Genomic DNA, 16,272 nt, shown 5'->3' with positions numbered 1-16,272 from the left:
TTTTTCAGACTGCAAAAGAAACTTGTGCATGATACAAAACTCAAAACACATCAAGTGGTATCTCAGAACGTTTATTCAACGATCTTCTGTACAAAATATTTAGGAGGTAGGAGCTGGCACAGGCTGGCCCCGCTGCACAGACACCCTGGTGTGAGTCTTAGCCAGATGGTCGGTGAACTCCTGAAAAAACAGAAAAAAACAACAACAAAAAAGATTTTACCAAAACCATATATATACAACTTTTTAAAAAAGAAATAAAATTTAAAAAATATCCAATGCACTGACCTGGTATGGAGACTTTGTGAAAACTGTTTCCTTCCACAGATCAGGGGTCAGATAGCTGTAGGTCTTTGAGATGGCATCAAAGGTGGCCTTAGCTATAAAAGATAAAGGTACTTAGTGGATAATGCACAAAACAAACAAAGCTGTTCTAAAAAATAACAGTAGCTTGGGAACAGAGAGGACGTATGGTATTCGTTCTTTTCTTTCCTGATAACGACAGCAACACCATTGCAGAGCAAAGAAGAAACTCAAAGACTCATTTGTTCTGCATTAAACTCCAAAAACCTAAAGAGTTACCAACTTACCAAAGTTGCCAAGTGTGGCGGTGCAGCCCCTGGCGGAGGTGTAGCAGTCATCAATACCAGCCATCATGAGCAGCTTTTTGGGCACGGGCGCAGACACAATTCCAGTACCACGGGGAGCCGGGATGAGACGCACCAGTACCGAGCCACAGCGACCTGTCACCTTGCAGGGCACAGTGTGGGGTTTGCCGATCTTGTTACCCCAGTAACCTCGCCTGACTGGAACGATGGACAGCTTGGCCAGGATGATGGCTCCACGGATAGCTGTAGCTACCTCCTTAGAGCACTTCACTCCCAGACCAACATGGCCGTTGTAGTCGCCAATGGCAACAAAGGCCTGTAAATCAGGACCGACAAAATTAAGAGGGCAACTATTCAACAAAACGAGTCGCAAGACACTCAGTTTACCTTGAACCTTGTGCGCTGACCAGCCCTGGTCTGCTTTTGGACAGGCATGATCTTCAGGACCTCGTCTTTCAGACCAGAACCCAGGAAGAAGTCAATGATCTCAGACTCCTACAAACAGGAACAACATCTCATCATCATGTAATAATAATATTTCAAAAAGGCTGAGATTTTTAGCTTTCCAAAATGCGTTTTAATCCAAATATGGCACCACCAAACAGGGGAAGCTGGAGGAAAAGACAATGACAGAGAATAATAGATTTGAGATGAGTTGGACAAACTGATAGATGTAGAGAAAAGATGGAAATGGGAAACGTGGGTGGAAGGATGTAACCGATTTTGTCATGACAGAAAAGCAACTGGTTGAACAAATGGAAAGTTGTAGGACAGATTGAGTTGGACAGAAGGATAAGTTTAAAGTGACAGAGCTTGATAACATTCTGAAATTGCATTCCAGATGTGGCATATAAAAATAAAAAGCTATGGGGACAATCACTAAACACACAAACCGGTAAAAACTACATACATTAGGTACTTTGTCACATATATAACAGCGACAGATCACAAAAGCTTTTGATTAAAAGAAAAAAAAAAAAACACATTCCCTAGAATCACACAGCAAGTAGTAATATTCACTGCATATTTTATATAAAGTAGCTGATGCTTTTACCTTGATGGGCAGAGAGTAGAGATAGATCTCCTCCAGAGTCTTAATCTTCATGTCCTTAACAAGGCGGCCCAGCTTGGTGACGGGAACCCACTAAAGGGAAAGAGCATCGCTGTTAATAAGTAACACTTTAAATCAGCCGAGTTTAGCTTGATCCAAATAAAAATCCTACCTCCTTGTCTTCGGACTTGCCACCCCGAGCACCGCGGCCCCTTCCACGGCCCCTGCCGCGTCCACGGCCACGACCGCGGCCACCTGCGCCAAAGCCTCCGCGAAAACCTCCTCTACCACCGGCGTCGTCCGCCATTTGCTGTAAATGTTCAAATCAAAACCAAACATTGGATTGTCTGCTATACCTGGATAAAATACATGTTTAATAATCTCTCCTAAGACCCGAGCATCGCCGCCATGTTTTGCGATTTTCTTTCATTTAAAAGTGTACATTTAGTTCCCATTTTCCTTTAAATATCCACAGATAAATAAGAACGGGCGTCTATATGTTTGACTGGATGTTAAAATAATGTGTTTACGTGAACGATGCATTAGATAAGTAAAGATTTCAACAAAAAAGCTGAAAAGCACGTCCACTTACGTGATCAGTATAACAGGAAGAAGAACCATGAGAAGTTCCGCCGGGTTTTGTCTGGATCGTGTCATCGCGATGTTTCCGTGAGTAGAGAATCTGCTCTCTGCTGCCTCTATTGGTAACTTTTGCAAATGTGGTTTCTACCCCACTTAATACTACATATGTTTAAAAATAGATATCTTGCAAAAATACTTAAATATTTCAAATATAATAAAAATACTATAATAGAATAATTTCTGCAGATATATAATTTTTCCCTTTCCAATGCTCTGCTATGAACTGTTTATGGTTTAAATAGTTAAAAGAAAGATTATTACACATTATTGGGCCTATTATCCACCTTTGTTTTAGAAAACTTAAAATAGAAAGTGTTTTAAAGGTTGCAGGTATGTATTATGATTTTTAGTACTATTGACGTCACTTTTCACAATGCTCCTAATGCTATTATAATTTCTTACTATACATAATTACATATTTTTTATTCTATTAATTCATTAGTCTTGATGAAATTATTAATGAGCCAAGCAATACTAAGATTGCTTGGCTCATAAATAGTCAAAGTATTCATAATAAATTTAAAGTATTTGTAATAATTATGAATCAACAACAAATTGATTCATTCTCTTCCTAAGGCAAAATGCGCAGACAATTTAATACTGAATAATTTATTTAAGAAATAATTAGGACTACAGAACAAACGGGCCAAGGAATCACTCATTTTAAGCACATCACCTGAAGAAAACAAACACATGAGCAATTTGCTCCCTTAACAGTTGCTGTTGCTTGAAGTCCCACTGGAACTGCCACTGCTCTCTCCAAGGTCCACTTCCTCCTCCACCTCGTGTAGGTCATCCATTACTTCCAGGCTCTCACATATTAACCCTATTTGCCTCTTCATGTGGGCCATGGTGCTTTGCATCCTTTTCATCTTCCTATGTAGGGCCGTGGCGATGGCCCTGTGGTTCCTCTGCCTGGCCTCATACTCCTGCCTCAGCTGTTTGTAGCAGTTGTGCTGAGTCTGGGTGCTGTGAGTGAGTATTGTCCCACAGCCCATGTGGCAGGGCTGCCGCCAGTGCTCACAGTGGCGCGCATGGGTGTCAATGTCCCTGCGTAGGAGCTGTGCCCTGCAGCCCTGGTACGGGCAGGGGATGAGCTCGTACAGGCAGGTCATGCTGTGACAGTACTGCTCTGAGAGGGAAAAGGTCTCTGCACAGCCACGGATCTCATTTTTACACTGTGACAGAGATACACACACAGATTTTCTTTTTAACAATTACATAATTTAAATTAGGCATGCGATATTTGGCAGAATAACTCAGGAAACAAAGGAATTAATTCAAATTGAATTAATGCCAAGCAAATGTGGAATTAAGCATTACATTCCCAATGTCAAGTTTGTTTGAGTAATCAGTCATACAATGTGTAAACAAACCCTATAAAATACTCTTCAGCCAATAAGATATTGAAGTGAAATGTCTAATAAAGGATAGGACAGTCCACAAACATGTTTAAACTGGTTTTAATTTCTTACCTTTATTTTCAAGCGTCCAATCGATTTGCTCAGCTTGAACATGACAAAGATCAGGCTTGGGTTTACCGGCTTCCTGCAGCAGGGGCAGGTCTCCTGTCTGCACAAGATAAATATCAGCTTGTCGTTACTTCTCCACTTGAACAATAAATTAAAGTTCATATTTCAAAACTGATTAGGTGTAAAGTATTGTAGACCTTTTCAGCCACTGTAAGATGCATTTCTTGCAGAAGATATGGTGGCATGCACTTCTTACTGGACATTTGAGGACCCCCTGACAAATGGTGCAGATCAAATCGTAGTCCGGAGGGTCTACAAACAGCTCCACGTCGTAGCCCCCACTCTGTGCTGAAAGGTCTGGGTCAGCCTAGTGCAGTGTCAAATCTTTATTATAGCATAGATTTTGTTGAGTAACATTTGGTTATGGAATAAAAGCAACATAGGAAAACTAAGAACAATCATAAATGAAGCAACATGTTCTCTCTAACATCATGTCCCCACAGCTCCCTACAATAGCTCTCTAACAGAGCTATTGTAGGGAGGAAGGGACAACAAAACAGAATTGTTCTGGAAAGTCATATAACCAATCACATGATTGCAAAAAAATAAACACTATACACAGCAATTTTCTTCCCTTTTGGTCATTAACTAATTCCTATTATTTCAACGTCATGTTTGGCTTATTAAGTATTTAATTAATTAAAATATGAACTGTAATAAAAAAGAAGTATTTGCTTATTTAGTTAGAGCAAAATACAAATATCTTCTTTCCCAAAGATGTTACCATTGCCTGTGTTTATAATTTTTAAAATATCATTTGTTTATGGTATCCATCATAAATAAATAAAATACAACGAAAGCAAATAAACCGGTGTTTACTTACCATGACAACTCCTCGTCCTTTATGGTGTTTCCATTCTCGGCGCTGGTTTACTCCATATTATCGATCTCTCACATGTCACACACAGATACACACCCTTGTTATCAATACAACACACACATGAACATTCCTGACAGAACATGAAGAAGAGAGTGCGCCCGGACAAATGGAGACTTTAGTTTTTACTGTAAGCAGCGTCCTTTCCCTGCTGTTCTAGCATCAAGCTCAAGCTTCCCGTGTCTAACAGGGACTTTTAAAACCTGCACTTGCCTTTTGTTGTGACTGAACCCATATAAAATATTTTAAATCTGTCTACAGTATCTTAGTAACTCTGTTTACGCAGTCTAAAATGAAGCCGCCATATTGGAGAGGGACACCTGTGATCACATATTAAAACGCCTTTCACCACCCCATGTTCAGTAGACCTCTGAATGGGAGAGGGGTCCATCGTGTATGTTATTCAACTTGCTAAGGGCGCATATTTTTAAGCAAAAAGTTTTTTATTGCAAATTAATGCATATATTTGTCGATAGTAATGTATTCTCATTTGCAAATCAATACCACTGATAACTTATTTTACATGGAACATCATTTGTGTTTATTTTGTGCAAATAACATATTTAAAGATTTTTTTTATCAAGATTTTAAAACTATCTCATTACGAGGTCTCAATGAGATAGTTTGAGACTCAACCACTTCTTTTATATGGTTTCTTGCTTAACTTTCAAGTTTCTAAGTTATTTTATTTTCTACAACAGAAACATCAAGAACCTCCATGTAAACCTCCTCCACAAACGTGGCCGACGAGTTAGCGTACGTACCTTTTAACAGGATTGTACGTAGTGTTCTACGTCCTGAATTTTTGACCAATCACCGCTCCGCTCATTCAGATGGCGTACAACGCGTGCGACTCGTGCAACAACATGCGGAATGGATGGTGGTGGCTGTAGTCAACGTGTGAAATGAGAAACTAGTGATTTATATCGTGTTTGTTTACTAAAATATTCTGCTTTGGAGGTTCCGGTTATCATGATGGCGAACACAAACCTGCAGTTCAAAACGAAGTAAGTTTATCTTGCGTCGCTCTTACCCGACCGAAAGTGTATGATGGAAAGCTTTAACCTCTCATTGATATATTTCCGTCTTAATGTCATTTCAGTTACGCTGTTTCCAGCAAAATTGAGCCGTTTTACAAAGGAGGGAAGGTGCAGGTGAGCTCTGAGAAGTTTGTCTAAGCTGAGCTGTGTTGGTTGAAGGCTGAGTGAGTTGTACTCTAAATGTGAGATTGTCTGTCTGTATTTTTTCCAGATCAGCAAAGATGAGAAGTACATTTTCTGCACATGTGGATCCCGTGTCAATGTTTTGGAGATCAGCACGGGCAAGATTGTACACTGTGTGGAACATGTGAGTTCATATCGACTTTGAAGCATAAATATAACAATAAAGTAGTTTGACTTGGTCACGTTTGAGCTCGAAGTGAAATAAAAAATCTCAGCTGAAATTCTTTTATCAGTCACTTCGGCTAAATATTGAATCTGTTATTAACTATTTCTATTATTAACTACCTTGTGGTTCTTTGTCATAAACACAACACCTTGTATGTAATTGTCTGATTTTTGTTAATGTAAATAAACTAGATTTAGATGCACCCAGTGATAAAAAGCATTTTGTGTTCTTTTTCTTTCCTAACTTTGTCCAAATTTGCCCCGCAGGATGATCAAGAGGACATCACATCATTTGCAGTAAGCTGTGATGATGAGGTCGGTAGTGAATACTTCCCCTAAGCTTCATGGTGTATCAACAGATCAGGTTAAAACAAACACACGTTTCCTTTGTGTCCAGCTGCTGGTGACAGCCAGCAGAGCTTTGCTACTGAAGCAGTGGGACTGGAGGCAGGGTACCTGCACTCGCTCCTGGAAGGCTATACATACCATCCCTGTGGCCAGTATGACCTTTGACCCCAGCTCCACCCTACTTGCCACAGGTCAGCAATGCCATGATTTGAACACAAATCACCTGACCTCTGCTACATCATCATCAAAAAAAAAAAAGTATGTTTTTCTGATTTGTGTTTGTTCTGCAGGCGGTTGTGACGCAACCATAAAAGTTTGGGATGTGGTTAAGCAGTACTGCACTCACAACCTCAAAGGATCATCCGGTGTAGTACAGTAAGTGTCTGTTACTATGGACGAGGCCCAAGAATGAGGATAGAACAGACAATTTCATGTGCCATCATGCCCTTACATGATGCATGTATTGCTTATATGATGCAAGGCAAGTGTTGCTATTGCCTTAATCTTTTTGTCACAAAACAGCCACAAGCGTCAGTTCATTAAGTCTTTATATGATAAGATGAACACAAAATGGTGCAAATTTGTGAAGCGTATAAAAACCATCATAATTTTCAAATAGAGAGACAAGTCCTTTAAAGTTTTTCTACTGGCTTGACCCATTTAGAGACTGAAAGTCGACCCATTCCTCTTTATAAAGCAGCTCAGATAGTTATCTTGAAGTTCATCTCTGCTTAATAATTTTTTTGCTCAGTCTGTTAGTTTAGGTGGACCTGCATGTCTTGGGTATTTTGTTGCTGTAATATGACAAAATATGAAAAAATATGAGGGATACGAATAGTTTTCCAACACCCTGTGAAGGTCAAACATCATCCAGCCACACAGAATCATGACTTTGATTAGAAAGACAAAACGTGCTTTCGTCTGTGTGTTTGTGCAGCTTGGTCCAGTTCCACCCTGACATCAGCCGACTGCAGCTTTTCTCCTCATCTGTGGACTGCGGCATTCGGCTGTGGGACCTGCGCTCCAGCCAGTGTGTGTGCATCCTGGAGAGCCACTACAGCGCCGTCACCTCTCTGAGCTTCAGCAAAGACGGTGACACCATGGTCAGGTACGGAGAAATCTTTTTGTAACCTATGCAGTTTGTTTTTTATTACCCGACTGTTTTTCGGATGCGACACTGATTAGTCTTAATGTTTTACTTGTAGTTCTGGGAGGGATAAAATCTGCACTGTTTGGGACCTCAAATCTCGTCAGGCTAAGAGAACTGTTCCTGTTTACGAGGTAAGATGTGAGAAAGCATTCCCATTTTTTTCTGTTTCAGTAAAAATAAACTTAGTGTTTGTTTATTTTTGTTTCCAGTCTGTTGAGGGAGTTGTGCTGCTACCTGAGAAGACAGACTTATCTCAGATCGGAGTAAAAAGTAAACACTTGCATTTCGTCACTGCTGGAAGCAAAGGTTTGATCCACAACCATCTTTATAAGTACTTTTTTTTGTTTGTTTGTTTTGCAATTCTACGCCTCACCTTTATTCCCCTTTTTCCCTGCAGGTGTGCTGAGAGTGTGGGAGGCCAGCACTGCTCGCTGTGTTTATACCCAGAGCCTTCCTTCCACCCTCACTCCTTCCTCTGAGGAAGACAAAGAGGACGACAACCCTCGCAGTTTGACGTACCTTTTCCACCTGCCTGCCTCCTCCAGACTGGCCACAGTCACTGCAGAGCACAACATACTCTTCTACCAGCTGCCCAGTCTCACCACACAGCAGCAAGTCAGTACTGCAGCTTACTTATTGTTGACTGATTACATGCATGACTCATGCTGCATGTGCTGTCTTGTTTAGGAAGCCTGTTAGCCAGACTGATCTATTATTCTACTATTGCTAATAAAACAAAATCTAATAATAAAAGGAAGGTTATTTATAACATAAATCATCTAGATTGTTTAAAACGCAATACTGGCAGACAATTTCATGTGCCATCATGCCCTTATATTACTGCTGCGGAAGTACTATAAGAATTAATCAAGAATTACATTAGAGTTGTTCATTGCAGTGATTATGCGGCAGTTTTTGTAATCTTTGACTTTATACCTTGAATAACATCTGTATGGTTGAAACTTGGACATAGTTGGGTGTTCCAGCAGAATTTTGGAATTGATAATGCAGGTGGATAATAAACCTTATGTGAATAGAAATATTCACGTAACATTCTTATAAGTGAAAACATTCACTTCAAATCTGTTCCACCTTTACTTTTTAGAAGATGGCTCAAATCTTTAGTCCAGATGCTGATTAATGATTAAAAGAAGCATAAGGTTTCTTAGCAACAAATCTGAAAAATTAGTCCAAAATATTAAAGCAGTTGCATGTATGAATTTGCTTGTACCAGTACATACATGTGTTAATTCAAACTTGTGCACCAGATTCTGGTTTATAAAATTGTATCGAATGTTGGATTATTTTATGATTTTCTTTTTATGATTTTGCTGTATTAAGTAGGTAATATCTGCTAGACTATGCAGATATGGGTTATGTTAGAATTCATGGAAACGTGCCTCTTTCTCGTAGTTTGTGGGTTACAACGACGAGGTGCTGGACGTGAAGTTCCTGGGTAAAGATGACAGTCACATCGTGGTGGCCACCAACAGCTGTCAGCTGAAGGTCTTCCAGCTGCTCACTAACAGCTGCCAGATTCTCTACGGACACACAGGTGAGTGACCAGCAGAGGGCAGCACCTGTCCTCTGGCTGGATGGGAATCACATCCAGGGTGTTCACCTGATTCACTGAACTCTGTCATGATCTTTTACTTTCTGTCTGTTTGCCTCCAAAAGGATTTTGCTTAAAACAATGAAACGAGCCAGTCAGTGCAGAAATGTTCATATGTGCATTAACAAGGTTTTCTAACTTCCCTAACGAGATCATTTTAAGTTTGTTTGGAGTCAAATTTTATGATTTTTACAAGCATGCAGCTAACAAATAAAAATGCGTCAAACATTTGTGAGAATTATAAATAATTTACTCTTTCTACACAAAAGTCAAGCAATAAAATCTGTGTGTAGCGACAGAATCTAATCAAATCAGGTCTGTAATAGTCAAGTTTATGACTTGCTGAGCAGGTTAGATGAAGATGTTTATAACTGCTCTGTTTTATTTGTTTATCTTCCTCAGATACTGTCCTCACTCTGGATGTGTTCAAAAAAGGCTCTCTGTTTGCAAGCTGCGCAAAGGTAAACACAAACTCTGACTTGGTTTAGTCATGTAGCACATGCACCTACAGATTGTTGGGAAGCCATATACATTTGCATGCTGTTTTGTGTGTGTGTGCGTAGGACCGGTCAGTGCGTGTCTGGCAGCTGGACAGTGACAGCGGTCAGGTCCGATGTGTAGCTCAGGGATCCAGCCACACTAATGCTGTTGGCTCCATCGGCTGCTCCAGGTAAAGCTGCTCTCTGACTGCTGCGGTTTCTCGTCTTCCTTTACACACACACATTGTGACAGCTGCTGATTAATCCAGCTGTTAAAGTGAATTTCCATTTTTGTTCGTGTCCAGGATGAAAGCGTCCTTCGTTGTGACCGGCAGCCAGGACTGCACCGTGAAGGTGTGGGATCTGCCAGCCGAGTTTTCCGGAGAAGAAATCCATCAGCTGAGCCCCCGCAGCACAGAGAAGGCCCATGACAAGGTACAAGACAAAAACATAAAATAAAATAAAAAAATCACAGTATTTTTGTGGTCTGTTTATTATGTTGTGTTGTATATTTTTGTATATATTTTATGTCTTGCCTAAATTTATCCAGATTTTGGAAGAAAACATTGAAACAGTACTTTACCTCATGATGGATATAAAAATAAAACGTAGTAAATCTCATGAAATCTGAAAATCCAGAAACCAGTCTGGAAAATGAGGAAATCTTGAAATGGAGATTTGTCGGAACCCAAAATGTGAGATCGTGATACTCCAATAAAAACGTATTTTTTTTTGCACATCTTTACCAAGGGTGGCAATAAATATAGTGCAGTTTTTGTGTAAGTGTTTTGAAGAGTGGTTTTTAATGTTTCACCATATTAGAAAGTTTTGTATATTCATTTATTCTTTGACTCTTTTATTCTCGTCTTAACCCCCCCACCCCCGTCTCTGTCTGCATCTTTCTATGCATGTTTATACAGGACATAGAGAGTCTCATGTTGTGGATTTTACCTTAATTACATGTCAAATATTGAAGTTAAGAAAGAGGAAACCGAGCAACACCTTTTCTATATCTACAAACAAGTAAACGTTTGATATGTGTTTTGTTTTTGTTTTTTAAATTAAGCTCAGAAGGTACAGATTTTATTTGTAGAACAATGTTTAGCCTGCTTTGGGTACAGTTACCCTGTAGGCTAAAATCCCAAGTCCAGTTGTTTGTCGTCATGGAAACGGGTTCATGCAGCTCTGCTCAGAAGGAAATGCAGGATCATTTTTAGAGTTTTGCTCACTCCTGGTTTTGTCTCCCATCAGCCTGATACCGGAAAGAAAAATTTCCATGTAGCATTTTTTCCCGCTACACACGCAAACTTTCAGGCATGAGACGAACAAAAACACAGAGTGTTATCTGTGCCAGGTTACCTAGCTTTCCTTTCCATGAGTCACACATTGTGAAAATGTCAAACCCATTTTGACAAGCGACTCTTGAATGCATGAATGATAAGAATCTATTTCAATCAGAAAGTGAAACTTCGAAGCAAATCCTTATTTTTAACATTTTAATCTTCAGGGCTCTGAATTTTTTTCTGATTCCGTTCCAGCTGATTCCTGTTGTTTTCTTCTTCATTGTTTCTGCAGGATGTAAACAGTGTTTCAGTGTCTCCCAACGACAAACTGCTGGCCTCCGGCTCGCAGGACCGCACAGCCAAACTCTGGTCCCTATCAGGGGATGGAAACCTGGGGCTCCTGGGTGTGTTCCGGGGCCACCGGCGGGGCATTTGGAGTGTGTGTTTCTCTCCCGTGGACCAGATCCTGGCTTCCTCCTCTGCAGACGGCACCACCAAGCTGTGGGGGCTGCAGGACTTCAGCTGCCTCAAGGTGGGACAGCATCAGGGCATCTCGCATGCCTTGCTATGATGTGTGTTTAATTTTAAAGCACAATAAGATAACTGAGAACTGATCTTCAAATTACTTCCTGTTAAGACGTTTGAGGGCCATGATGCATCGGTTCTGAAAGTGATCTTTGTGAGCCGTGGCACCCAGCTGCTGACCAGGTATTAACTTACCTCTGTTCCCATTATTGTTGATTCCTTTTTACGAGATCGCTGTATGACTGCATTGTGGTGTTCGTAAAGAATGATTGTGTAAAAAAATAACGGTCAGCTTCACAGAACTGTGCAAAAATATTTAATACTTCTTGAACTTTTTCACATTTCTCTCAAACTTTATTTTGATTTTATGTGACAGATCAGAACACAATGTAGTGTATAATATTTAATGGAAGAAATCTCATTTTTAACATCTGAAAAGTGTGGCTTGCACTTCTATTCACCCCCCCAATACCTGGATACAAAGCAGAATTGATATTTAAGTATACATACTAAGCAGTGACATTTTTGCTAAAGCTTTTTTAAAATATTTTTTAAAATCTTATCTTCAATACACACAGCTGCACGAAAACCTTGTTGATTAACTTTTTCTCCCCTCAGCGGTTCAGATGGTTTAGTGAAGCTGTGGACCATAAAGACCAATGAGTGTGTGAAAACACTGGACGCCCACCAGGACAAAGTGTGGGGTCTCCATGGCAGCCGAAAGGACGACAAGATGGTCACAGGCTCAGCAGACTCAAACATCACAGTGTGGCTGGTGAGTTCAGAGTTCACTGATGCTCCAAAAAGCAGGTCAGAGTGGATTAGGTTCACTAATATATTACCATATAGTTCTTACTCTCTATAAAACAACTGTTTTTCATGCTGGTGTAATTATTTGCATCATTAGGATGTGACAAAAGTGGAGCTGGCAGAGGAACAAGCCAAACAAGAGGACCAGTTACTGAAGTAAGATTTGGACAACAACTTGTTTTTATCTTGTCGCAAATCAAGCTGCTTTAATTTGGTTTTTGTCCCCGTCTTTTTACTTTCCCTAAAACTGCAGACATTTGGTGATTTATTGATTTGTTAAATCACCAAATCTTTCCTGAACATTTCCATCGACGTGAAGGGCTGCACGATAGCAGAAAAGCTTTATTTGTGACACTATTGTTGTGTACTGTAATAGTTTCAATTTTGATTAACTCAAAAAGTTTCCTAAATCTAAAAATGTTATTGGAAAACAGAATTTGAAAGAATGACACTTGTAAATAATCTTATCAAATATCACGTCCAACTCGTCCTTTGCATTTGCTGTATTACACATGTTAATATTGTGATGGAGATTGAGATTTGGTATATTTTACAATGGTAATCTAAATTAAAATATCATCAAAGGATTGATTTATTGCAGAAACTCAGTTCTAAAGGGAAACTCTGGCATATTGGTTGATTTCAACTATTTATTTCTGCTCATATTGATAATTATGGCTTAAAGTTAGCAAAAACCCAGAATTCAGGTTTTTATTCCATTGTGTTTAAAGGCAGCAGGAGTTGTCCAACTTGTTGCACGAGAAGAAATACCTGAAGGCCCTGGGTCTCGCCATCTCACTGGACCAGCCTCACACAGTGCTCACTGTCATCAAAGGTTTATCTTAACTTTTGTTTTCAACCTTTGTTCTGTTTTCCTCATATTTCCACTGCACTGCGTTTATTTCCCGTCTGTTGTGAATGACTTTCCACTAACTCACTTGTTCATTGTTAAAACATAAAGGAGGCAAACTCTTTCCTAACAATGGCTGTTGTTTTGCAACATTTCTGAACAGGAAGTGAAGAAACGTATGCATGACTTATTGTTCAGGATTCTGAGTGTTGACAGGAGTAAGACCTGCTGCAGAAATCTCAACAGACTATCCTTCTATGAACAGCTTTAAAAAATAATGTGTATCTTTATCTGATAAAATAAGAAGCATTTTCTGTTTGTTTTAAACCTGACTGCTAATTGAAGTTTTGCTGTGTTGTTTTTAGCCATTCGTCAGGTAGAGGGCAGCAGCGATCTGTTGGAAACGACGCTGCTGCGGCTGCGAGTAGATCAAAAAGGTAACAAACAAATAAATTTGTTTTGGATTGTTAGAAGGTTCTGAAACAGACCATAAGTGCAGTTTGATTTATTTGGAAGCAATTAATGTCTTAAATATGCTAATTTTCTAATAATAAACAGACACCTTTTCCAGCATCTGATGTTTCTGGTTGCTGTCCCACTCAGAGTCGCTCCTGCGCTATTGTGTCGTGTGGAACACCAATGCCAGGAACTGTCTGGACGCCCAGGCGGTCCTCCAGGTGCTGCTGACCCACCTGCCGCCCGAGGAGCTGCTGCAGTTCCAGGGGGCCCGGACGCACCTGGAGGGTCTCATCCCGTACACAGGTCAGCAGGCGGCAAAATGGATACAACATGTGACATCTAGACTCTAGATGTCACATGTTGTATCCATTTTACTCTAGATTCTAGAGTAAAACACTTGCACTGCAAGCACCCTGATATTTAGTGTGTTTAAATTTGAAGAAGCAAAAAGCAGTTAAAAATGCACTGATTGGGTTTTTCTTAGAGGTGAAAATTGTCTGAGTTCTTAATTTTGATCTGTTTAACGAACATAAAAACCTAAAATTTTGGTATGCAGCATTTTAGGTCCCAATAGCTCAACAGAGACAATCAAGGAAAGATCTCCAAGTTTAAATTAAGTTTAAATTTAATGGTAGGTGTGCAGGTAGAAAACCTTTTGCTCTCTATTAGAAACACAAAGGCCAGAAAGATGACAACATAAACTTTATTAGTGGAAAGCTTGACCCTAGTTGTTCATTCTCCTTCCTGTTGAAATCATAATAATTAAACAGCCATTAGTGTTGGTGAAAGTATTTTGTTGTATTTTAATCAGTAACTAGGCATATTGACACCTTAATTTGGTCTTCACGTGTATTTTATTTACTAAACAGGTCGTTTGTTCATCTTTTTCTTCCCACAGAGAGACACATGGAGAGGATCGGCCGCCTGCAGCAGGCGTCCATGTTTCTCAACTACATGTGGCAGAAAATGCGAGTAGCTGGAGCCTCATCTGGGTGAGCTGTTTCACCCCTCAGTTTGAAATTCTTCTGTACTGACTGCTTACTTACTTCCTGATAAGTACGTGCAGCTTGTCTCCAACATGAATTACAACACAGACCAGTGTGCGTGCCAGTGTTTCCTCTTCACGGTGACTAAGGATTGCTAGCTGAGCTGCATTTTTGCAGCCATGAATACCTAGCTGAAGGTTTCCCAGTCTGAAATTGGTGGCAGGAAATACCGCAAGTGATTGCTTCAAACATTCTGCAAACTAGATCTTTAATCTAATCAATTTTATTCCATCTCGTCTAGTATGGAGCAGGATGACGACATGGACACCACTCCTCTCACGCAGACGCAGCCCTTGTTTTTCCTCGATAAAGAAAAAGCAAGAGGCGGAACCGACGAGAGGGAAGACCAAGGCGACGACGGGGACAGAGAGCAAGAAGAGGAGTCTAGTTTTGAGGTGAAAGATGAAGAGGAGGCCGAAGAAATCAGCGCCTCGAAGAAAGCCTCTGCTAACGACGCACGGGAGAAAAAGGGAGAAACCAACGGGTGCCGCCAGTCAGAGAGCGAGGAGAGCTCAGAGGAGGAAGAGGAGGAAGAGGAGGAGGATCATGTAATGCAAGTGATGCAAAATCCCCCGATTTCATCTGCTCCCCGACTCCAGATTTTAAGCTAACAGGATCATTAGTTCGCCTCTAGAAGAAAACCTCCCGAGGTGTAACTCTGCAGATCATTAGCTGACTGACTGACTGCAGTCGTCAAGGAAACAAAGGAGGAAATGATGCAAAGCATATAACAGGTTTCACTGTATCTATTTCTGTGCTGCTTAAGCCTTTAATCAGTTCCTTTATGCAGGTTTTAGACGGGAAAACAAAACGGCCGAATCTTCCTGATTTCATTTCACGTAACATCAAGGAGATCTTGGGGAGGAAGAACTGGTTGCATAAGCATCTAGGCTGTGTGCCAGGGCGATTTCTCTTAAAGCAGATTCTAATTAGTAGGTATGTAGGGGTACATAAAGCCTGTTTACAAGATTCTAAATCTGCAGCTTCCTCATGTAACCTCCAAAGGAACAGTCAAACACTTTTCTAATGTAGTGACTCGTGTTTATAAATAAATCTCTCTTTTATGGGTCTATTTTGTAAAGGTTTTGAACTGAATATTTTTACTCATTATTTGTCTGTTTTTTTGGGGGCGGGGGTTGCAAAATCTAACAACAGTCAGGCTTCCATAAAAACAAAAAGCAGTTCTCTGCCTTGTAGTAGAATTATGTGATAATTTAGAGAGCAAAATTGTGATCAGCCAATGAAGAAACCACAAAACTTAATAAAAATGTACATTTTTAGTTAAATAAAAAATTTAAAGAGTTGTTGTCTAACAGGATGTTGTTGTTTTTTGAAGCCTCCTGCATTTCAAAGGATGTCAGTTTTACCCGTCAGAAATGTCTGATGCAGAAATTTCTATTCAAGTCTAAATTCATCTCTGGGAAAGAAAGTCTAGACTCCACAAGCTCTCATGCAACCGAAATACTTTACACACGTTTTCATACCCCTCTAACTTTTACCCATTTTGTAACATTAGTGTTGCGTATTTCTGAACAACATCGTGTTCTGGGCTTATTGTCCTTGGCAACCGAGGCAGAGGTTCGTCTTATATCCAGAACACAACTATAAACATACA

General features: G+C 40.1%; 3 protein-coding genes across 3 annotated transcripts; 1 reads left to right on the top strand and 2 right to left on the bottom strand.

Moving 5' to 3' along the window:
• Positions 1-55: 55 nt before the first annotated feature.
• On the bottom strand, positions 56-2,296 carry rps2 (ribosomal protein S2). The gene is made up of 7 exons (XM_044101196.1): positions 2,249-2,296; positions 1,829-1,966; positions 1,660-1,749; positions 993-1,100; positions 588-921; positions 286-377; positions 56-180 (listed from the first exon to the last, which is right to left on the bottom strand). The coding sequence occupies exons 2-7, from the start codon at positions 1,961-1,963 to the stop codon at positions 100-102; spliced, it is 840 nt and encodes a 279-aa protein (XP_043957131.1). The 5' UTR covers positions 1,964-1,966; positions 2,249-2,296; the 3' UTR covers positions 56-99.
• A 537-nt stretch (positions 2,297-2,833) lies between these two features.
• On the bottom strand, positions 2,834-5,283 carry rnf151 (ring finger protein 151). The gene is made up of 4 exons (XM_044101197.1): positions 4,654-5,283; positions 3,968-4,137; positions 3,774-3,870; positions 2,834-3,476 (listed from the first exon to the last, which is right to left on the bottom strand). Exons 1-4 carry the CDS (start codon positions 4,654-4,656, stop codon positions 3,009-3,011), a joined length of 738 nt encoding a protein of 245 aa, XP_043957132.1. The 5' UTR covers positions 4,657-5,283; the 3' UTR covers positions 2,834-3,008.
• A 242-nt stretch (positions 5,284-5,525) lies between these two features.
• On the top strand, positions 5,526-15,752 carry tbl3 (transducin beta like 3). The gene is made up of 23 exons (XM_044101190.1): positions 5,526-5,714; positions 5,810-5,861; positions 5,959-6,054; positions 6,363-6,410; positions 6,493-6,634; positions 6,734-6,818; positions 7,381-7,551; positions 7,649-7,724; positions 7,803-7,899; positions 7,991-8,208; positions 9,007-9,148; positions 9,608-9,666; positions 9,769-9,875; positions 9,990-10,119; positions 11,260-11,499; positions 11,605-11,675; positions 12,111-12,267; positions 12,400-12,458; positions 13,034-13,137; positions 13,518-13,589; positions 13,756-13,914; positions 14,510-14,603; positions 14,899-15,752. Exons 1-23 carry the CDS (start codon positions 5,680-5,682, stop codon positions 15,266-15,268), a joined length of 2,784 nt encoding a protein of 927 aa, XP_043957125.1. The 5' UTR covers positions 5,526-5,679; the 3' UTR covers positions 15,269-15,752.
• The last annotated feature ends 520 nt before the right edge of the window (positions 15,753-16,272 follow it).

This window comes from Gambusia affinis, linkage group LG19 (assembly GCF_019740435.1).
Source record: "Gambusia affinis linkage group LG19, SWU_Gaff_1.0, whole genome shotgun sequence".
Classification (NCBI taxonomy): Eukaryota; Metazoa; Chordata; class Actinopteri; order Cyprinodontiformes; family Poeciliidae; genus Gambusia; species Gambusia affinis.
The sequence above is the reverse complement of the archived record's forward strand: the minus strand, read 5'-3'. Positions and strand labels throughout refer to the sequence as shown.